Below are 25,399 nucleotides of genomic sequence, written 5' to 3' on the forward strand. Positions count from 1 at the left end.
TAGACTAATCTCCTTAGTCTATATTAGTTTTAAGTTTTTACCTTGAAATCTTGCCTAAAATTAAACGGCGAACCCTATGTGTGCCCCGACCGGGCTCACCGATAATCTAGGACAACTGAGAGTCTGTATTCTTTGTTTCTCCGCATCTCATCGGTCAGTTCATTGACAACAATGCTCGTTTCGGCACTCTTTTCGAAGCTCTATTCAATCAGTGTGCCGCTTTGGGCACACCCACAGAATTAAAACGATAAGTGCTATCTTCACAAAATTTTATTTGTGTACTCCTCTACACCTAATTAGACAGCCTACCCTTTTTTTATCAAAACTCTGACTTTAAAAGGTAGCGTGCCGGAAAGGGTTAAAGAGAAAAATATAAAGTTCACATCTATGATTAAATATATTAGCAAGGATTTTCACGCGAGTGCCGCAAGTTTTTCAACTGCAAATCTCTTTGTCCGGCATGGTAAATCTTTGGCGAGGGTGAAATTTTGAAGAAAGCCTGGTTTGCATGCACCCAATCACTTTTTGAAGATTTTGAAAATAAATTTAAAATAGTTCAGGGCATTAAAGAATCCTTTATCTAGAAACATAGTAAAGGGCAGAATTCTGAAATTGGCATACAGTGTTAGAAAACAAAACAAAATGACATCAAGTACTCTACCTTTATAACTGTATGTCTTGATGAAAGTAAGTAACTTAACTAAATCTGCTACTTTAGCTGTGCATCATCATCAATACTGTGCAGTAAACATCATCAAGAAAGACTTAATTGCGACAATATCATTGCCAACAACTACTAATGAATCAGATATCTGTACGGCTGTTACAAATTCACTTGCTGAGAAATAAATTTAAGTAAAATTGTTTCCATAACGACTGATGCCAATGTGAGTGGTAAAAATAAAGGTTTTATCAGCTTATTTTCCAAACACATATTGAATATTCGATTCCTAAATTCCGCTGCATCGTACATCATCAAAGCTTATATGTGGAAAGGATGGTTTCTCTTCCCTGGCTTGTATATCAGCCGTAGCCACAGAAATAGTAAATCTCAGTTCAGCTTGTGATTCTGTTGAAAGTAGCAAACTAAGAACCTAATGTACATTATTTGACATTTAATTTGCAACAACACAAGTCGTCGCAGTGTTTAAATAAATGGCAATTTGACGCTTTGTTGGACGAAGTCAGTTCGGTGTACCATGGCTTACTGATGTATAAAAATGTTCGCTGGTTTAACCGTGGTAACGTACTTTAAAGATTTGTTGATTGCTTAGCAGAAATAAGAATGTTTTTACAAAATAAGGGAGAACATGAACAAATTCACAGTTGATGGGTCTTACCTGGCTTGAAAAGTCAATGATTTTTACGGACATGTGCCAGCATTTTAGTGATTTCTGGTTGGAAACTGATGAAATTGAAATGCAGCTATTTGATTTCCAGTCTGATCCAGTATGGACTCAAAACGTTATCAAAATAAGGGAACGAATTGGAACCAATCGAACTAGAGAAACTCTTAGTGGTATGAGCAAAAAAGCCAAAACTAAAATTATGGATACGTGAAAATCAGTTCTAGACTCATCTACAAGTAGTTAACTGTCTGAAGAAGCGGGCATTTGCTATTTTGACAATATTTTCACCTACCTAAGCATTTGAGTCATTATTTTCAAGAATGAATAATATTAAAGCTTTACTTAGAAAGTGCTTGTCATAAGACAGCTTGCATTCTGTTAAAAGGAACAAACTAAAAACCTAATACTAATTCAGAAGTTAAACAACGAAACTCAGCGTTACATTTTCAAAAATTTTTAAAATATAACGCTGATTTTTGTTGTTTGACTTCTGAATTAGTATTTATTCGGCGTGTTATTGTATCTTAATTAAGAACCTAATGTACATTATTTGACATCTAATTTGCAACAGCACAAGTCAAAATAATTTTTTCTTTATTAGATAAACATAAAAACTGTTAATTGCTCTTATTGCTGTATTAATGTCTGTTTTCTGGTTGCAAATAAAGATTATTAATGTAGAAGTATTTAGTTTTACTTTTTTGTCACTAATCTCTAAGTTAACATTTTATGTTAGCACGTCACGGTCACAGTAAATATTTTCTTCAAAAAATAGGCCCTTAGCTATACGAGGTCTGTCTCGAAAGTAATACGCCCATTTTTTTAAAGAAATTTATTGAACCGTTTCGCACAATTACTCAATATTCTTCGAAATGTATCCCTCCTGCTTTACCATGCTTTATATGCGTCCTGGAAGTCCGTCACAGGAATTTCCTTTAGTAACCTCGTCGTAGCCGCCTTGATGTTCTCAAGGCTTCCCAAATGCTGTCCTTTAAGGGATTTTTTCAATTTTCGTTAACAAAAAAAATCGAGCGGAGACAACTCAGTACTGAAACAACGCAAAAGTCTCCGACGGGGTTCGAGAGTTTTTTCCATCTTGATTTCGACCGAGCACTCACACAAGGTTTCACTTAAACAGGCACTGTGACTCTCCAGAAACTCTGAACTGACTGCCGCTGGTTGCGCTGTGTTTCCAAGACTCTACCCACTCTTGCGTGCAAGCGGCAACCCTGTGTGACGGATAGTCGCGGCAGAAGAAAATGAAGCGCATTACTTTCGGGACGAACCTTGTATATATATATATATAAAGTTAGCCTTCCCGAGCTTATAACAAGAACATGTGCTTGGTTTCAGTTTGGCTTATTTTATTATAGCAAAGCACGCTAGGACTATATGCGTAATGTGAGGGATGCCTTCGTAGAGAACTTTCTGAGCAAACTGGCTTGTGTACACGTTACACACAGGAAAAACCTCGAAAACGCCCATGCAGGCAGCCCGTTCCCCTGGAATCGAACCCAGATCGGAACTCCCAGTGTTCAGCGACTTAACCTTCCTGGTGGGCACTTGTGTTTCAAGAAGTAAACTTTTAAGTGTGTATGAGAGAATAGTAAAACATATATTAAAGCTATTCAGTATGCCATGGCATTTCAACAAATTTTATACTAAACAACAGTGTATGGGTATTATAAGATTTTGAACTCGGGAGGAAAAGCACAGATGTTTATAGTTATCTACCTCCTCTTGCGCTAATATCGGACTGCACTATGTGACTTTGTGTATTGGACCGTCCGCCCATGTGAAGCGTTCTTGATGATAAGACAACTAAATAACTGATGGATCTAGCCTATCTCGACTAATGTTGGAAGAGAAAGTGTTAAGAGGTTTGGAAGTGCTTAGTTGTACTTTCGGGATAATAAAATATATATATATTTTATTAATATATTATTTTTTTAATATATTATTAATTATTACTTTTTTAAAAATCTTATACAAGATGACTTTTGTTCCATTATTTTGCCAAGGAAGTGTAATCATCATTTATGATGTATACCGTATGCCGGCCCACCAGCAGCCGAGCGGCAAAATAGCTGAATACAGGGTAATGCGATAACGGGGTTCGAACCCCGGCGAACGGGCTGACTGCATGGGTGTTTTCGTGCAGTCAGCCCGTTCGCCGGGGTCCCTAAGTGCCTGCATGGTGTCCCTAAGTGCAACTTGTATACGATCCAGTTTCTCTTACAAAGCCCTAAATGAAGGCATTCCTTCGCTTAGGCAGATAGCCGTCGTGCGCTTAGTCATAATTAAAAAAAACTAAACGTATGCCGTTTGCCTGTATGATTTTTAATTCCTCGCACGAAATAAAGGAAATATTGTAATCGTGAAATATTCGGGTATCATATTTCAACGAAATTATCCATTTTGTCCGCTCTCGAATCCATCTGAACGCGATTTTTGCGTGATATATGTGTGAACGGACAGAATAAAGGTCTCTTTTTCCAAAGCGGATTAAAAAATGTTTTCAGAAAAGATTTTATCGTGTCTTCTGTATGTACGTACATATATATATCTCGCATAAATCAAAAACAAGAAGCCTCAGAACGTTGAAATTTTGTACATGAGACTGCTATAGCATGTAGCTGTGCACCTCCATTTTTGGTTGTAATCGTTCTCATAAATATACATTTTATACTTACTCTCTCTCTATATATATATATACACCTACTCTGTTACTCGGCTCGGTGGGCTCAGGTTTTTATTCCTGTGTGTTGTTAAATTGTGCGTTTTTACTTCCTTGTACGAAGTAAAAAGGAAGTATTGTAATCGCGAAAAGCTTCAGGCTGCATATTTCAACGAAAATATCCACTTTGACCGCTTTCGAATGCAATTTAACGATGTTTTTGCGTCATATCTGTACGTAAGGACAGAATAAAAGACTCTTTTCCTCCAAAAAAACTAAAAAACTGCTTTAAAATGAAATCTGAAGAGAATTTTTCGAGGCGTCTGTACGAACGTATGTACGTACACGCGTACGTACATATCTCGCATAACTCAAAAACGAGTAGCCTCAGAACGTTGAAATTTTGTATATAGGACTGCTATAACATGTAGATGTGCACCTCCTATTTTGGATGCAATCGGCAGCACCAAACGTATATAAATATATTTATAAATATATCCACTCTGTTACCCGGCTCAGTGATCTCAGATTCTTTACTCTTATATGTTTGTAAATTGTACATTTTTTGCTTTAAAAATGATTGAATTATGTTGTTTTATCTTCCGGTTAAGGATTTTATGCCTTTAGTAAATCTGTATGCAATATTTTTAGAATTATCAACAATTTTAAAATTGTTTAAATGACGCTAAGCCTAATAATTTTTTTGATGGCGGCCATTGCTCTTGTTTACATTTGAAACAGCAGGATAGCGGATTTGTTGCCAATCTAGAGAAACTTAGCTTTGCAACAACAAAGATAACGCCTTCATTTATTATTTAAATCATGCTTAATCCTTTCTGGAATTTTTTCGAGGAAATAAGCGTTTAAGATTTACTTCCTAATTTTTAATACAGATATTTTGAGTTTTTATGTATTTTTGCCTTGTCGCGAAGTGAAAACTGAATTAATTGAATGAGAAATACTCAATCGTCTGTGAAAAACTGTTTCTTTTTTGTTTTGTTTGCTTAATTTCTTTTATACATTGTTCTAGCTTTATTGTAGTATTTGAATAGAACATGTGGCAGCGATTAGATAATTATTTAAATGATATAAATTTTGCGTATTCTGAGTTATAACACGAACGAAATATAATACTGTTAAGTAAACCTAGCGCCAGAGTGTCGCTATGGTAAACAAAGTGAATTTTAAAGAATGCATTTATTCTATTGTAGTTTATGCGCTGTCGGCGAAGTAGGTTTAATTCAATCTAATAAGTTTAAATGAAATGCAAGAAAAAATGCGTATAATTTAATATTCCGTACGAGGAAGTCATGTGGTGTACACATCAGATTTTTTACTTTAAATTGATTGAATTATATTCTTCCTATGTTCCGGTTGAGGATTTTATGCCTTTAGTTAATCTACAACAATTTAAAAGTCGTTTAAGTTCAACTAAGTCTAACGAAGTTGTTTACATTTTAAACTTCTAGCTGAATAGTAAATTAAGTTAGTTTCTATACTTTGTCTTTTTGCCGAGTGGGAGCAAAACTAAACTTTTAGTTTTGTGCACCGAAAAATCTGCCTTTTAAACCGCTGTAGAAACTCTAAACTTTTAACTGTAAAAAAAAAAATTGTTAGCTGTTTTAACTGTATTTGGTGTTTTATGTTTTTCTGTATTTGATAATTTTTAATGAAGCTGTTTTGAGTTTTTATGTATTTTTGCCTTGCTGCGAAGTGAGATTAACTAATTGAATGACAAATAAGTCTCTAATGAAACTCGAGGAAATAAATTTAAATAAAGTGCAGCCAAAACAAATGTGTATAATTTAATAGGCCGTACAAGGTAATCATGTGATGTCCACATCAGACGTTTAAACTTCTTTCGTAGCAGACATTTTTAATGATGCCTATTATTGAAAAAAACCTTCGAATCTTCTTTTGGTATACTTTAATCATTTTAGAATCATTTTTGTATCTGCGAAATATTCTTCTTATTTCATTCAAAAAACTCCCGAATTTTATATTTGGTATGCTGTTTTTAGGACGTTTTATTAATTATGAATATGTGCTAATGTAACATATTAATGATTTCAGTAACTTTAATAGATGTGGCGATTCCATCTTGAAAGGATGCATCCCCACCGTTAAGTAAAGTCTGAATCTACTTTCTTTAACTCGGAATCTGTAGCAGTTAAAATGTCTTAAAGTAAGAAAAGCGAAGAACTTCGACTTCTGAGACTAAAATTGTTACTCAAGCAAGAAAAAGTACATCGTAAAAGAGTTTATTTGGAAAGAAACGTAATGTCCACTTCTCAAGGCTGTGGCTCGTATTAGCTTAGGAGCAACGAATATCGCTTTATTCCTGTGGCCGCATTTCCTACAATTCGCATTTTATGGTAATGTAATGACTTCAGGAAAACGGTCAAACGCTTCTTTTTGCGTTTTATGTGGGCATGCACTCCTTGGTGATATACAAGCTTGGAGGTGGTTCCGAAGTCGTAACTTTTTTTTCACTTTCAAGACAAGAAATCCATTATGATAAAATTTTGCTCCTTCCTTTTAATATATTAATTGTGGCTTATTTCTTTGTCGAATTCAAAGCTTATGACATGCCTTTTTTAAATTCGACTGTTAAAAGAATTCAAAGAAATAGAAACAGTTCATAACTTTTAAATTTCGATAAAATATGGTTTTTTTACGTACTTATTACATGCTCCGCCCTCAGGCACTACACGGAAAAAGGAGGGATGCCCCGTGGAGGTATTTCTAAAGAAAACTGGGCTTTAGTGTAGAATTGGGTGCCCCTTCGATTGGCGACATTTAAAAAAAAAATTTGGTGATGAAACCTCACTTCTGGTTACCACGATTGTTTTAGCTTCCCGATTTTATTTAAATGAAAATAGATTGACATGTACATGGACATATTTAAGACAGTGCGCAGTGCATAGTTTGTGCAATTCTAGGATGTTTTTTTAAGTAAAAACAGATTGATGTGTACATGGACACAGATCTTATGCAATTCTTCGACTTCTTATTTTGGTTTCGTGTAGCGGCCATCTTGAAATTGTGACTTCCTGGCGCCGATCTTGGCGTCGAAAAAGAATCGCCAATAAACAAGGGGCACCCAATTTTAAACTTTTACCGAAAACTGGCTCATATCCATGTTATATATGGGGAAAACCACGAAAACGCCCAAGCAGACAGCCCGTTTGCCGGGACTCGATCTCCAGACAGGTGTTCGGAAGCTTTTATCGCTCGGCCGCTGGTGGGCCTTGTGTTCAAATTCTTGTGTTCTTGATTATTCTTCCCTTCTTGATTTCAAGTAGAACATGGACTGTTCTATTAAAAATTTATTACTATCCATATTCTACTACTAGAACATGGATTATTCTACTTTCATCAGAAGATAATTTCACATGTATGCTTTTAAGGAAAACTAAACATGTTTGATAACGCCACTCTTTTCCGCATAGTGGCAAGAGAGCCGACTGCATGAATCTCAAAGACAGCAGACGAACGTTAATTGTCTATCCCCATTTATTGCAGGTGTCGGATCGGTTACAAGGGTGGTGCACCTTGGTCAACGTTCTAGTTGATGAAACGGCTAAGTTGGCCTTAGTAGATCATCCATGGAGGCATTCCTCTCTTTGGGTAGATAGTTCTTTATCATATCTTAATAGCCAAACCGTTGCAGACTATGATTCGGAAAAAATGCAATGCAGCCAGTCTTATTTGTAATAAAAACTAAATGTCATTTTTCTCAACCGGCTTAATGTGGAATTTTAGGTTTTCTCTATAAGAACCAAAGACTCATTTCACCTTCTTATTATATAAGCGATGTTAGCAAAAAAGGTCAGTTTTAGTTTCGAAATTAAAAAACATCTCTCTTCATTTAACCAATGAGGGGCCCCTAGCGGTAAAGTAGCTGAACACTGGTAATTCAGGTCCAAGGTTCGAATCCCGCAAACGAGCTGACTACAAGGGCGTTTTCGTGATTTACCTCTTGTGTAACGTGTACACGAGCCAGTTTGCCTTAGAAAATCCTCCAGGAAGGCATACCTTTCCTTAAGCAGATAACCTTAGAGTCTTTGCCGTAGTCACATACATGCTTAGAAAGTCGGCGCCCCTTCCCTTAGCCAGATAGATAGCCTTCGAGTGCTTTACCATAAACAAATAAACCAAATCAAACCAATAATCTGTAAGGTTAAACCTATTTAGTTACTGGACTACAGATGTTTAACATTCTGCGCTTTGGGCGAAATCTTGTCTTCGCTTTTAAGTAAAATTTTAAAATCCAAGAAAACTGGCAGAAAAGTAAAAGTGAACTAAAAGATTTATTAAAAATTACGTATTATAGTGCATTTCAAATTTAATAGAAACTAGCTATAGTTTGTTTTCTAGTTGCGGGGTTTCAGAAATAAAAATATATAAACATATTCAATACATAAAATAATTTTTAAGCCTTACTAAGTCGTCAAGCTGAGGCGTTTACGTCACAACCCAGCTGTTGCATGCTGGGAATGCAAATATGACCCAATAAACAACAGATCGGCACATTCTGGTGCGGTAGACCAAAAAAAAAGTAGAAAAGAAACAAAAGGAACGGAAAAGAATTAACATAAAAAAAAATCTGAAATGTTTCAGATTTTAAATTACGTCCAAATTAAATTACGTTTTTTTAACGTTTTGTGCGTTATCTTTATTTGTTAAACATCATGTTCTTCGTACTTAAACCATAAAATTCAATTCAACAGGAATATCGCAAAATAGTTTTAAAATGAGCATATCTTTAGAATTTCCGATACAAAAACTCACGCGCCGGAGATAAAAATGTTTTTTCTGCACAACGTTGCCCTTGCTCGCTTTGAAATCCTTGAGTTTGTTAATCAAAAATTCGTCAAAGTTTTAAAAAATAGGAAATCGATCATAAAACAAATTTCAAATTTCAAATTTGGTCTTCCACATGCTCATATTCGTTGGAGGATTACGTTATTCAAAATTCGATGACTCTATGTACCATTGTTTTATCACAATACGAGAAATATACATACATTTATGCAGATTTTTCATTATTTAATTTCTTCAAATATAATGCAGGACTCTAACATTTTGTGGCAACAGTTTGAAAAGTGAACCGACGTTTATGAGTCCGACGCAAAATGCCAAAACGAAACTAATAGTCCTTCGGGATTCAAATCTCTTTGGACTAATAAGATAGCTGGATGTCTGTAGTAATCAGCATACAGAGGTGTTAATTTTGGAGATGTATTAGCGGTTACCTGCTAATACACAAGTATCAGTTTGGCTTCAGCTGCCCTTATTAATACAAATCTCGTTGGTTATAATCTTACTGTCATCTTCATAACAGAATTTTTCATGAAAAATGTGGTATGCGTTATCAAATAAAATTTATATTATATTTCTCATATTAAGATATAATTGCGCTAAGAAAGATTGCAGATAGATAAGAAGCAAGGTTTATGTCAAACAAAATATTGCCTTTTTTCTGTTTTTGTTTAGAGTACAATTTATCTTTGAAACAAGCTGTCTCAGACTGTAGCATGAGTTAAAAAGAAAGCCTGTAATTTGCAAGCAATAATAATAGTATAATAGTTGCAGAAGCCTGTAGCCATTTTGGTTATTCGGAAAAGTAGTGTCATTATAGTTTTGTCAATAAAGCATATTTTATGTTAACTTTAGAAATGGACTTAACCGTTTTTAGTTAATTCTAAAGGTTTAGTACACAAACTCAGACGTCTGCATTTTAGTTAGATATCATACTCTGGTAAAATACTTATAATAAACCGTTATAGAGACTATTAAGATTTAGGAAAGGAGAAAGATGAAAATTGTCGCGAGAAAGATGCCTTCACCAGGATTCAAACCTTTTTTTCTAATGATATAGGCATGTGCAAAATTAAGAGAATTTGTACATTATTTCGAATTTCTGAAAAACTAAAAAACATATTTTAATAAAACTTGGTATGAATACACATTTATAACAGAGAAAGAAATTTACTATTCAAAAACTATTTTATTTACGCATAATTATCAATAAAGATCATATTTCAGTTACGTCCCAAATCCACGCTGTGATTTTTTAACTGAAAATAAGTCTGATGGGGGGGTGGGTACGGTTCTCTCAGAAGACAGAAGGGTCGAGCAGCGTGACGGTGTATCGAACAGGAGCGTCACCACCGGAAAAACAAGGCCTCGTCACTGCGATCGTGACGTCACTAGTAGCGGGTAAAGGAATAAACGGGCTCGCAGCTTCTAGGCAGCGCGAATTTTCTTCAAAAATTAGAAATTTCATTTTTTATTCCCCAAAATAAAAAATAATGTAAGTAAATAAAATTCTTCAAAAAATTTAAGTTCAGGTGAATTTTCGCTGTATGCATGAATATTTCAAAGAGCATTTAAAAGACTGACACATAATGGTTTCCATACATTTTCCCACCATGTTAGCCAACAAATTCATTTTGCTTTTACTGTAAGAACGACAATATGTACATTATTTTTCCCTTGAATGACAAGAACATCTGCTTTCAACTTTGTTTATATTAGCGCCGTAACGAAGTTTGCTTGCTGTATGTTTAAAATCTATGGTTAAATCTAAATCAAAATATGCATATAGATGAAACAAATTCATGTCCTTAGACATAATCATAACAAGAAAAATCTGCAAGCAATAGATCATCTAATGTAAGTTTTACATTATGGTGGTGATGATATGGAAAACTCAGATATTTAATTAGCTATATTTTTTCTGACTAAAATTTAATCAATTTCTTACATGAAATATTATACAGAATAGCAAAAATATATTTTATTGATTTAATTACAACATTTTTCTTAAATATTAAAACATATTCAAAATGATGTAATGAAAATTAGAAGCTGTATAAAATTTAATAAATATAAGCTTTGATGTATATTATTTACACTTAATATTTTATTGACACTGCTATATAGAATAACTAAAGTAACAAGTTTTTAGGCAGTAACGTGAAAAATAATGTTTGTGTACGGCATTTATTACTTTTGAAACCAATTAAACAAAAAACTTAATTTAACAAAAGCTAATAAATGAAGTAGTGGTATATTATAATGCATGAGGATGCTTAAATTATTCTCTACCATATAAGCTTAAGCTACATGAGATAAACAATATTTGAAATAATAATAGAAGGTGATGTATCTTGTGTTGTTTATTTACATAGCATACCATATAAAATTAATTATATTGAATTCAGAAAGAACTAATAATTAGAATCTAATAGTGTCAAAGCATTTATAAGTTATTGTCTAGCATATGAAATGTAAGTTAAATTAGGTTAGCAGTATATGAAATGTAATGGCAAGTGACATTTATGCACTTTCATTTGTCTACAGAATTTGACACAGCATATAAAATTAATTCTGTTGAAACCAATTGAGCAAAAACAAGAGAACCTAGAAAAAGCTAGTGATGGTGTAATGATATACTACAATATAAAAGCATTTATAAGTCAGTTTTCAAGTTATGCAACTAGGAGAAATTATGTTCAATTTCCTTGCGTTTATGATCTTTGAAAATTTTGGGTATTTAAAATGTCCCTTGCATTTTAATTATTATCAAACTGTTTCCACATTAAATTTATAAGTTTTAACACTGGTCATAAACACTGGTCTATTAAGAATTTTGTTGTTTTTAGCATTGATAAACATTTACAGGAATTATTAGGCTTTTCATAAAATAATTTAAAAGGGCAAGTAAAATTTTGTGCATTATTCATGTGTACAGAACATAGCATATAAAACTTGTTCGCGCCTGCGCATCTGTAATGTAATCCACGCATGCGCATCTGTAATGTGAAAAGACGAGTTTGAGAATCGCCATCGACGGTGTAAGAGAGCTAGTCACAGCTATGAGTTAATTGTAATTAATTATGAGAATTAATAAAGAATCGAACCAGCGAATTTATTTAGTGTGTGTTATTTGGGACGAGACCCAAACATATCTGGTCGTAGTCGACCGGAGCGTGAATAAATAGTGTTTCGTTTTTTGAGAACACAGGAGTGTTTGTGTTTGCCAGTATTCCAAGCTTGTTCTTTTCAACGAATATCGCTGATTTTGGATATGGATATTCATCAAAAGTGAATCACTGCAGAGGTAAGTGATTCCTCTCTTGTTAATTCTGTACTTTCTGTGCTTGTTCTGTTATAAATAACAATGTTATTTAAGGGTGCTAAAAAAGAAGATTTAAGGCTTATTGCCTTAGAAATAAATCTAAATGTTGACGAAAAAATGACTATAGCAGATTTGACTGATATTATTGAGAATAGTGAAATTTTTAAAACTAAACAAGATTTAGTAAAAGAGATAGCAAACTCTATTATCGAAAATAGAAAACAGGAAGAGCAAAAACTTGTCGAGTTAGAAAAAATAAAACTTGAGAGATCAAAGAATGAGTTAGAGTTGGCTAAGCTTAGAGCAGAAACTAAACTTGATGGTGTAAGCGAAACCGAAACAAAATCAGAGTCACTAGATCAATTAATAAAAAGTATCAGAACCTTAACTGTAAAAATTCCTATACGGCCTGAGAGTTGGGGATTTTTCTTTTCGTCATTAGAACGAGCGTTTATTACAAAAAATGTTTCGGAGGACTATAAAGCAGAAATTCTGTTAAATCTGTTAGGAGACAAAGCTTCGAATATAATAACCTATTTACATGATAAGGATATCGCGAATTATGAAAGAGTAAAAGAAGTAGTTCTGAAGGAGTTTCAGCCAACACCATATTCGTGTTTAGAAAACTTTAGAAAAACTGTTAAACAACCACATGAAACTCATGTGCAGTTTGCTTCTCGCTTAGTAACTACTTGGGATTATTATTTAAAATTAAGGAAGGTAACTGACTTCGAGACCCTCAAACAACTAATAGTTTCAGATAGGTTATACCAATCTTTAGATACGGGAACAGCTTCTCACATTGCTGTGAGGCAAGGTGATTCATGGTTTTCACCTAGTGAGTTAGGTAAAGAAATAGATTTATATTTCACGTCACGAGGAAAACCTCTTACTGAGAATTCTCATGTTAATCGTAAGTATAATAGCTCAAAAAGTGTAGCTAAAGTGTTTTTATCAGATGTTAAAACAGAGAACTGTATTTTATGCCACGAGAATCACGGATTGGCAAAATGCCCATCGTATTTAAAATTACCGGTACAAGAAAGAGTACAGGTTGTGAAATCTAATAAATTATGTTTTAACTGTCTACATATGCATTCAGTATCAAATTGCCCATCGAAATATTCTTGTTTTTGTCAAAAACGGCACCACAAAACTATTCACTTTCCGAAAGCAAATAATATCGTAAAGGAGGATTCGGACACTTTAGGAAGTTCTAAACAAATTGCAACGAGTAAATTAAATTCCTTATGGAAACGCTTAGTAAAGAATCCCGAATATTTAAAATTATATTCAGATTTTTTAAAAGAATATCAACAGTTAGGACATATGGTTGAGGTGAGTGAAAGCGAGGAGGAACGAGGTTCATATTACATTCCTCATATTGGAGTATATAGGGGAGAAGAGAAAAGTAAGTCGACTCCCTTGAGGGTAGTATTTAACGCTTCTTCTTTGACAACCAAAGGAAACTCTCTAAATTCTATACAGTATAATGGAGGTGTGATACAAGATGATTTATTCTCAATTATGCTGAGATTCAGGAAATATATTTTTGCTTTCACTGCTGATATACAAAAGATGTATCGAGCTATTTCTATCCATCCAGATCAGTGGAAGTTGCAAAGGATTTTATGGAAAGAAGGCATTGATAAGCCAGTTAAAAACTTTGAGCTAACCACCGTTACCTATGGAACTGTGAGTGCACCATTTTTAGCAATGAGAACACTTGTTCAGCTGTCAAAGGATGAAGGAGATAAATTTCCTTTAGCAGCGCCTGTACTGAGAGAAGACATGTACATGGACGATATTCTATCTGGAGCTGAGTCGTTAAGTTCTGCGTTAGAACTTCAAAATCAGTTAATAGGCATTTTGAAGAGTGGAGGCATGTTACTCCATAAGTGGTGTAGTAATGCTACTGAACTGTGTCAAACAAACGACAAAACATATCCCTTTGGTAAATCAGAAGAATCTAAAGCATTAGGTATTTTATGGAAGTCAAAAGAAGATTGTTTGAGCTTCAACGTTAAAATCGAAGACAACGTAAAGGTTACGAAACGGCAAGTGTTATCCGTCATATCTCGGATCTTTGACCCATTGGGTATTATTTCTCCAGTTATAATTGTAGCAAAAATATTTATGCAGAAATTATGGCTGTTGAAATTGAACTGGAATGATGTTTTGCCAGAAAAGGAGGCTAAAGAATGGAAAGAATTCTCCAGTACCTTGCAGCTAATTAACAACATTGAAGTCTCTAGATGTATTTTATTACCGGATAGAATCAAGATTGAATTACATGGTTTCTGTGATGCCTCAGAGGCCGCCTATGGAGCAGTTATCTACTGTAAAGCAACATCAGCAACAAACCATACATCAATGAGGTTGGTGTGCAGTAAATCGCGTGTCTCCCCCCTAAAGAAGACTACAATCCCAAGACTTGAGCTTTGTGCAGCAGTGCTATTAGCTAAACTGATGCATCGAGTGAAATCATCATTAAAATTGGAGCTTACTACTATCCACCTTTGGACCGATTCTATGATTGTGCTGTCATGGATCAACAAAGAGCCACACCTTCTCAAGACATTTGTTGCAAACCGGATTTCAAAGATACAGGATCTGACTGAAATAGCACAGTGGCATCATATCGCTTCTGAAGAAAACCCATCAGATCTCATATCTAGAGGTGTGTCTGCCAAAAAACTGCAACTAAGTCAACTGTGGTGGAACGGGCCTGACTTCTTAATGAAGGATGAGTACCCTATAAGAGTTATACCTGAAGCAATTACTGAAAAAGACAGTAATGAACTTAAAAACTTTGCTGATTCTGAACTATCTACATGTTTAAATCTGAATGTGAATAATTTCATTAATGATTTATTGTATTGCTTTGAGTTGTACGCTAATGTATATGGTAAATGTCTAATTATAATAATGATTTTTATGTAATAGTACTTATTCAAAATTGTTTATGATATACTTGTTTAATTTTTTTAATGCTATATCTTAATTACAATAGTTGAATGCTAAGCATTGCAACGCGGGGCGGCATGTTCGCGCCTGCGCATCTGTAATGTAATCCACGCATGCGCATCTGTAATGTGAAAAGACGAGTTTGAGAATCGCCATCGACGGTGTAAGAGAGCTAGTCACAGCTATGAGTTAATTGTAATTAATTATGAGAATTAATAAAGAATCGAACCAGCGAATTTATTTAGTGTGTGTTATTTGGGACGAGACCCAAACAAAACTGATTCTACTGAAAGCAGTAAAAAAAATTGATTATTTTGAAACCAGCTGAACAGAAATTGAATGGAGAAAAAGCTAATAAATGTATTAATTATTAAAATAAGTTAAAAAAACAATACACAAAATTTTAATAATATTTTATTTAATGCACTGCAGCTTCTCAGAGCAATGAATAATAAATGCACTTTATGTACATGTAATATAGAATGAATTCATAACTGATATTTGCAATAATATATACTCATTTAAAAAAAGCCATTAACAAAGAAAATGGTTTTTTATGGAAAATTTAATTAGCATTAAGTTTCACAGTTTGCAGTTTTCGCTTTTTTGTTACAGGCATGTGATCATTTTTTTTAGTACAATAATTTTTTAAAAAACAATTTGTAGATGTTCTTAAAATTATATTTAATAAAGTGTCATTGGAATGGCCATTATCACAAGTTTCATTGACTAAGAAAAAATCACATTCATCAATAATAGTAGACGATAATTCAACAACAATATTTCTTTGATTATTTTGCTTCAAAAACTTTTTTTCATTTTCTTCGCTTAATAATTTTTGTATTACGACATAATTATAAGTTACTGCAGTAACAACATCTGTTGAGGGGAAGAGTAATTCATTTCTGTCTAAATTTCGTATAAAATTATAATTTGCACTTAATTTTAGATTTTTGTCAAGGACAATTAATTTAAAGCAGGAATTACATCCGAGTGTTTTTGCAGCCATATATGAGCAATAACCGGATATATATGTTAAGACTGGTAACACATTTTGAATATTTTGAAAATCATTTTCAGAAATATTAATATTGAACTCTGAGCATAAGTCTAAAACATTTGAGTTATCATCTGTAACACAGTCTTCTCCAATACAGTCGATTAAAATGTTCCCACGTGCTACTGATCTCAGAGATAAAGGTTGAAAATTTTGCATTCTTAATTTTGATTCACTTTCAAAAATTTGTCTTACTGATATTAGGTATTGAGATCCAGCAAGCATGCGATATTTACTAAATCGCTCTTCTAATGCATCTGTCTGTATCTTTCCTGCAAGAAAATATTTAAATCCTAACTCATGAAAACAATACTTAGATAATTCTAATAACCCATGTGTGGTGTGAGAAACAGCTAAATGCGTTTCTTTTGTAAAGGTCCCAGTTGTGGGAGCATTAGCTTTCCAAACATCTAACCATAACAGAAATCTTTTTAAAAACTTTTCATTCAAAGAATTATTAGGCAATATTGGCATTTGCAATGGATCATTTAGCCTCTGACCTTTCAAAGGTGTTTTAACATTGACAATATTCCACCAGTTATAAATTAGTTCTATGAAACTTGCAGTACTAGCATAATTTAAAATATTATTCTCCTTGCCAATGGTAGAAAGAGCAACAATAACATAATTGTTAAAAATACTGTTAACAAGTTTGACATTTTGTCTCTCCAAGTTTGATGGGTTGAGGGATTTTAAGGATAATCCATATGCATATTTTACTAAAGAATTTGACTTAATTTCATAAAGCTGTTTTAGTGATTTAAATGAGGCAGTGGATAATGGTAATTTCTCAAAATCATCAAAATCAGAATAATAAAATGCTTGTTCACAATTTTTTTGATTCAACCAGTTATTTCTTATACTTTTAAAGATATGAACAGAATCGATGATAAAAAACAAAGGATCACTTTTATTACATGGGTGTTGATAAACAATACTTAACTGGGGTGGGGAAGAAAAAAAAGACATTGCTTTTCTGTTTATAGCATTATTATCACTGACAACACACACAACTTTAAACCCTAAACTATGTAAACCAATTATTGTTTTCTTTAAAACTGAAAAAAGGTCTTCAGCTTGGATTCTTTTAATGGGCAATATATGTACAACTTCTTTAAATGATGATAATAAACTTTGTATCATGAATACATATGCTGTATTTGCAACACTATTACTGTTATATGCCATACCAACAACATTTCCTCCCTTATAGTCTATGTATGGTTTTATGTGTATTTCATCCAACATTAATGTAATTATAAGGTCTTCTGAATTCAAGCCATCTGCTTTTTGTTTTATGAAAGATAAGAAGTTTTCATCAGACTGCTCTTTAATGGGATTAGTATTAAATCCAGAAAATATTCTGTAAATTGTTCTTGGATGTGGCATAATGATATTGCATGAACTTCTAAAAAATTTATATGCATGGGGAGAAATGGAATATAAAATAACGAAGAAAACATACATATGTGATGAATAACGTATGCATTCCTTTTTACAAATAAGATTGGACAGTTGTTCTGTAATGAATTCAACAGTTTGTTGTTTATCACTATCATCAGTCTTAACAGTTTTCAATAGAGTAATAGCTGTTTTTATAACATTGGAAAATAAATTTTCATTTTGTGGTTTAGAAATATTCAATACAAAGTCTAAAACTTCAAACAAGCTATTTATATTATTTATTACTTTAGGAAACACTTCGTTATCTATTATTTTTAATTCTGATTTACCGATAAAAACATGACACATTAAATTTTCTGCCACTACTACTGAAGCTTCAATAATCGGTACAGACTCAGTATCAATAATAAGAAAAACAACTTTACCGTCTTTGAAAATAACTGTCCAAGCATCAGGAACATTCTCAGACTTTATGCACGATAAAAATTCAGAAAACGAGTAAAAACATTTTTTTCTGTCGTAAATTTCTTTACTGGTTATGCTTGCAGCAAGAGCACTCTGTATATTGTTTCTATCAATTCGAACTCTTCTATCATCGGCACTTTCTCTTGATGTTGAAGATTTACCTGATAAATATTTTGGACAGCCAGGCAGCTGTGAAGGTACAGCATCCTTTCGAAGCCTTGGATGAATTAAATTAATTTTTATTGAAGTTCCTTTTTTCTCATCAAAATGTTCGACTGTTCTTTCAATATCTGATTCGACAAAATGTTTCTCACAAACCTAAAAAGAATGAAAAATTCAGTATTGAGTATCATTGTAGATTCATAAGAAAAATCTTACAAATAATTTAAATGTAAAATGAAAATACAGATTTCCATTCAGAAATAAATTTTGGAACCTGAAAAATACTAGCTAAAATTCATCTACCTAGTACTTCAAGACATACTCTACACATTATGTACTGGAATGATGTGTATGTATACTGAAATTCAGCTGATATTCTAGAAAGTTTTTGCTTACCTAATATTAACTTAAATATTGTACTTTAAATAATATCTCACTAAATTTCATTACAGATTTAAATGCTTTAGAATTAATGACGAACTGTATTATTTGTTGATTTATGTATCAGGATAATTAATTTCAGATTTTATAGAATTCAAATTAAGTTTATAACAACAATATCATATATAGAAGTTTAATTAGTATAAAAAAAGCAACAATAAGGCCTAATTTTTGATCGCGAAATAAATCATAAATTTAAAAAATTGATTGTACGTACCTTAGAATGATTTGATGGGATGAAATTCTGCCGGTGAATTGCACGGAGCCATTTTCTGCGCAACGAATCCGATTTGGGTATAGAAAACATCTGTACTTTTTCAGTGTTTGGATAGTTTCCTCTGCAGTTAGGAACACAACAAGTATAAACCATCCTTCAACAGATTATTAACAAATGAAATATTATTAAATGTTTTATGAAATATAGAAATTTCCCGCTAAAACTACAAGCATGCTTGCACGTTGACGTTACTGCTGAAAGGAGCGGTGACGGTTTGTTATGCCTACTAGTCCCTGGCTGACTGACGTCACTCGCAGCAGAAGGGAGGCCTTGTTTTTCCGGTGGTGACGACAGGAGGCAGCTGAGAAGTTCTTGTGAAAGTCAATCACACTCCTGGGGCAAGGCTCTCGTTTAGGGAGCGTAAAATGCAGACACTACTCTCGAATACGCGTCGAGCGTGCTGAGCATTATACCACGAAGGCATGCTAAGAAGGCGGGATAAATATTTTATAATTTTACAGTACACGATATCGATTATTGTCTCCCATAAATAAAGTTCTAAAGGCCTTACATGAAGTGGTTTGAACTTTAAAAACTTCTTGACCCTACCAGGTATCTTTGAATATTCGTATCTACGCACACTATACTTGTACCGCTAACCCCTATCTCCTATGCAAATGTGCCTCATATAATTATGGCAAACGTGTAAAACTTTCCAACAAACTGATGATGAAAAGCTCCTACTAATGAAAAGGACTCTTTGCTGTACAGGATCTTTCAACTTACTTACCATAAAACGAGCCAGATTGAAATTGCACTTCAGCAATGTTCTCAAACTTGAAATGTCATTTTAAAATACTCTACCATTCTCAAACGAGAACTGTGCCCCAGCCATTTTGATTTTATACCTTACCTCACAAATTCATTTTACATTCAGCTGAATAATGTCATCTCTTGAAAAGAAACTATACTACACATTATTAGGATGATTCCATACAACTCCTAAAAACATTCGCAGTTATCGCCTGTTAAAATAGTTTTGTCAGAGACTGCTATTAAATTTTTCGGAGAAGAAACAAGAAAAATCAACTGCTTCCTTTCTGTATTAAAAAAATCTGATGTGTACACCACATGACTTCCTTGTACGGTATATTAAATTATACGCATTTTTTCTTGCATTTTATTTAAACTTATTAGATTGAATTAAACCTACTTCGCCGACAGCGCATAAACCACAATAGAATAAATGCATTCTTTAAAATTCACTTTGTTTACCATAGCGACACTCTGGCGCTAGGTTTACTTAACAGTATTATATTTCATTCATATTATAACTCAGAATGCACAAAATTTATATTATTTAAAGAATTATCTAATCGTTTCCACATGTTCTATTCAAATACTATAACAAAACTAGAACGATGTATAAAAGAAATTAAGCAAACAAAACAAAAAAGAAACAGTTTTACACAGACGATTGACTATTTCTCATTCAATTAATTCAGTTTTCACTTCGCGACAAGGCAAAAATACATAAAAACTCAAAATATCTGTATTAAAAATTAGGAAGTAAATCTTAAACGCTTATTTCCTCGAAAAAATTCCAGAAAGGATTACGCATGATTTAAATAATAAATGAACGCGTTATCTTTGTTGTTGCGAAGCTAAGGTTTCTAGATTGGCAACAAACCCGCTATCCTGCTGTTTCAAATGTAAACAAGAGCAATGGCCGCCATCAAAAACATTATTAGGCTTAGCGGCACTTAAACAATTTCAAAATTGTTGATAATTCTAAAAATATTCCATACAGATTTACTAAAGGCATAAAAACCTTAACCGGAAGATAAGAACAACATAATTCAATCATTTTTAAAGCAAAAAATGTACAATTTACACACATATAAGAGTAAAGAATCTGAGATCACTGAGCCGGGTAACAGAGTGGGATATATATATAAATATATTTATATACGTTCGGTGCGGCGGCTGATTGCAACCACAATACGAGGTGCACATCTACACGTTGTAGCAGTCCTATATACAAAATTGCAACGTTCTGAGGCTGCTCGTTTTTGAGTTATGCGAGATACGTACGTACGTTCGTACAGACGCCACGAAAAATTGTTTTCAGAATTCATTTTAAAGCAGTTTTATATATTTTTTTTTGGAGAAAAAGAGTGTTTTATTCTGTCCTTACATACAGATATCACGGAAATACAGCGTTAAATTGCATTTGAAAGAGGTCAAAATGCGATATTTTCGTTGAAATATGCTGCCTGAAACTTTTCTCGATTACAATACTTTCTTTTTACTTCGTACAAGGAAGTAAAAATGGATGTTTTCATTGTTAATTGGATATGTTAATCGTATACACCATAAAAGCACGCACAGAAGAATGCAACGATTCCTTACAATACTACATCACATATTTTTGGCTTGTTAATCTTGTTACAATTTGTGTCTTAAAAGATAAAGCATTAATTTTCTTCTTGGTTTTAGGTGGTGGACACTTCCAGTAGTATGAGACTGGTGACTCGTGCTCTGTTGCTGTTGACAACGTTTTCCTTGGTCTTCCTTCTCTTCATCGGTCGGTGTGGGCTAAGATTGGATGAAGAACTCCGCTCCACGTCTTCCAGTTCCCAATTCAGCAACGACTTCCTCCAACAGTCCATGTCGCCAGACTCTTACTATTTAGACCTCTTGCACAGGAGAGAGGAAGAGCACAGATCTGAAATTAAAGCTCTAAAAGACGAGATTTCGAATCTGAAGAAAAAGGTGAAGTACTCCTACAACTTGAATTTTCAAATCGTTTGTTTCTTATTGGACGTTTAATGTAATAATGAATTTCAGAAATGTAATTGCTTATGTAATCTGTGGGCTAATTTTCCTTTTTGACTGCCGTGAGGCAGCTGACTTTCATATTTGGAACATGCACATAAACGCTCTTATATTAAAATACAAGTACTTTTATTAACATTTTTGCGAAGGTGTCTATCAAAAATCAATGCGCAAGAAATTTTCGATATCTCCAAGCTTATTATGCAAGGTATTTTCTCCCTCTTTTCGGTATATCTTCGTGGTGTAACAGTATCACACTCGGCACGTATTCGAGAGGTCCACGTTCGAGCCCCGGCGAGGGCATTCCTCGTTTTTCATGTACTCTTGCTACCAAAAAGTAATAATACTCTACAGTATCGCCCCAATCTAAAATGAAAATATTTTTATTTATAACTGTATGCAACTCAACGTAATTTATAACTGTGTAGGGTTTATATTTATTTTAACTAACATTTATTTTAAGTTTAAACTATCTTTCCTGTCAAGCCTTACTTTCCCCTGGAATTGCCAATGCCAGTGTGTGTAAATTTTAGTAGAACGCGCAAGGATTCAAATTGTCAGCGGAAGTAATCTGAGTTAAATAGAAGTGAAACGAGTTCAGAAGGGTGCTTTTCTTGCTTCACGAGCGTGGAGGTGGCTAGTTAGAAATTGAAGAACCACGCGTTTCGGCCTGTGTGCTTGCCTCGGCAGATTGTTAATCTTTCAACGTAATATTCAGAAGTTTGCTGAATTATCAGCGGTATCTTAGAACGCGGTGAGGTTAGTTACGCTTAGAGAGCCTCGTAGTTAGTCACTTATTACTATTCCTTTTTTTTAGTTTCTTATTTTTATTTTACCGCCGGGTCGCCGTAGTGTGTGAGCGTCAAGAGCACGCATTTGTAAATTCTAAAGTTGAATAAAAAGGGATTTAAGCCCTTCTCAAGACTTTGTCTACTTTCCAGTTCTCAGCAGTCACCACTATTGCTGCGTGCAGGTTGGAAGCGCGCAACATTACAACTGTATTCATTTAAACCTGAATTTTTATTTATAACTGTATTCGACTGGTAGTGGATGATGATTCTTCGCCACCAGGATTTGGCGGCTGTGTCCCCTAACCCCCCAGTCGCTCTTTAAAAGGGGAAGTATATAAGGTATTTTATCCCTTCTTTCTACATGCCTTTGTTGTGTAATGGTAACACACTCGGCGCATATTCGAGAGATTCAGGTCTAGTCCCGGCAAGGTCTTTGCACATTTTTCATGTACTCCTGCCTCCAGAACATCCTAATGACTCTATAATTACAACACATGAAACATATTTCACATAAAATATTGAACTGTCAATGAGAAAACTTCTAAATGCTCATCAATATTTTCTTTAGATTTAAAATGAAGTCTTTATGACTTACGTCAAAATGCTGAATTTAGAACTCATTACTATAAGGAAAGAAGTGCGGTTAAATCAAAAATCTTCAGTTAGTTGTTATTGAAATCTAAGGTATAAAATCACTTTAGGTTCCCATTCAAGAGTTGCACAAAATAATCAGTATTAATTTTTTTCTCTTTTTGATACTCAGAGAGTTTAATCAATCTCTAGCAGGATCTGAAAAGAGAAAATATTTTTCATTACTTTATCTCGTAGAGCTCTTCATAGAGCCGTTCTTTTGCTGCAACAAAATGCAGCCCATATTTTTCACTGATTGAATAAAAATAATAATCTACAGTTACCAATAGTTAAACTAAACTTCTACTCTCAAATAAAATTCAAATTTTAATTTAAAAAATGAACTTTAGTTTTGATAGTTCCGTAATTTGTCCTTGCATTCATTTTTTTCGACTTCAATACCTGATACTGTACACTGGCTGAACAGATATTTCAATGATTAATCTTATGTTCTACGTGTATAACATAATCTTTGAATCCTAGTCAAAACCATCTTTTATAAATTATCAGTAAGAAAATTATTTGTTTCTTTTTCATTAAAGGAATAACAGTTATAATAACTTTCGGAGTTGAATACAGTTATAAATAAAAATATTGTCATGTTAATCATTATTAAAAGTACTTGAATATTATAAAAGACTAGCGAAAGTACCCGATGCCAGTTAAGTTAGATTAAGAGCAATACATCTAACAACAGAGAGAACGATACCCCTGTAATCTTTCTCTAATGATGCAAAAAATACGATTCATAATCATATATGTTTCAGTCTGATGCAATACGGAACCTGCATAAAAAAATTTCGATAGAAAAATAGGCTCTCTCATTATATCAGCAACAACGGCATGCAGTTTTAATGATTTTCGTCTTTCTAATCAGATGGTCGTTGAAGCTCAAGTTCCATCCAATATTTCACCTATATTCAATTTTAGTCGATTAAATGTGGCAAAAAAACTGATCATAATTGATCAGAAATCAATAACGCGAACAAATAAATAAACACACAAACAGATATTCTTCTTTATATATACAGATTTTGTAAAACTTACAAAATTTTGATTAAAAAAACCCTATGATTTAAGCGAGCAGTAACAACACATTTCGAAACAAAGGATTTTTATCTCTAAGGCTCGAGACTGTTGCCACTCGGAAAAATGAGTGCGAAAAATAGCGGTTTCAGAGTTTTTAATTAATATTTTGGCTATTAAAGTCCTACAAAGATGGCAATAGTCGAACTGGTTTCCCACGAATTTTTGGAATCGGGAATAATTTATTTAATATTTGGCAATGTTATTTTTATTTCATCATAAAACTTAGTAATTTTTTATTAAGAAACTCGATTAAACTTAAACGATTTTAAGCGAGCAGTGGCAACAAGTCTTGAAATAAATCAAATTATAGTCTTGAAATAAAGCAGATTTTTATCTCCAGCGTACAAGACGGTTGCCACTCGGTAAAATGGGGGCGAAAATCAGCGTTTTTAGAGTTTTTAATTAACATCTCTGATTTTAGCTACTTTTGTTTCGGAAAAAAGTGGACGTCGACCTTTCCCAGGACCCAGAAAAGAATTATGGAAAGTTTGGTAACGATAGCTATAGTAGTTACTTAGTTATTAGCGAACAAACAAAAAGACTTTCTTCTTTATATATATAGATAGATTACTGTTTAAGCAATATTCGAGATACTATGAGTTTATGACATGTTCTAAGCTTAAAATCTGTATTTCTGTACTCATAGAACTAAAATAGATATTAAGCAGGGTCAAAATCAATTTTAATGTTTTCAAAAATTAGAATAATAACTTTGCTCAACAAAGTTTAATATAACTTTAAAGAACAAAGTTCACTTTATGTAACTTTATTTGTTGAAGATTCAAAGTGACTTTAATTAATAAAGTTTTTAAGTTTCTCTGTAACTAAAAGAAGAAAATAAATGTTTCCATGCTCGAGGGAAATGTATTACTTTTCTAAATTTATCCAGTCAATAAATTAAAATGTAGCAACAATTTTCTAAATTTGAATTTAATAAATTAGAATAAAGTTTTTTTCCAAAAGGCTAATTAAAAACGTTTAAAGTTTTCTGAGGCGAACATGCAATTGTTTTTATTAATGTTGCATCAATAAAAATAATCTTAGCTGCCATAGCTAAAATATTCTATAATATATTTCTTCGCTTTGTTTTCATCACTTTCAATTTTCTAGCGTCCTTTTCTTTTTTGCTTATCGAGAATCAGATGCGAAAAATATGCACATTT

The 25,399-nt window shown here is 33.3% G+C and overlaps 1 protein-coding gene across 6 annotated transcripts in view; it reads left to right on the forward strand.

Moving 5' to 3' along the window:
• The window catches only part of LOC118185560 (chondroitin sulfate N-acetylgalactosaminyltransferase 1-like), a 230,042-nt gene that overhangs the window by 199,170 nt on the left and 5,473 nt on the right, over positions 1 to 25,399 (forward strand). For all 6 annotated transcript variants that reach the window (XM_085822686.1, XM_085822691.1, XM_085822689.1 and 3 more), the window contains one exon: positions 21,388 to 21,663. In XM_085822686.1, coding sequence (XP_085678812.1) covers positions 21,388 to 21,663 — 276 coding nt within the window. The remainder of the gene's footprint in view (positions 1 to 21,387; positions 21,664 to 25,399) is intronic.

This window comes from Stegodyphus dumicola, chromosome 8 (assembly GCF_044657685.1).
Source record: "Stegodyphus dumicola isolate Sdum_Otavi_A_Nest chromosome 8, ASM4465768v1".
NCBI classification, from domain to species: Eukaryota; Metazoa; Arthropoda; class Arachnida; order Araneae; family Eresidae; genus Stegodyphus; species Stegodyphus dumicola.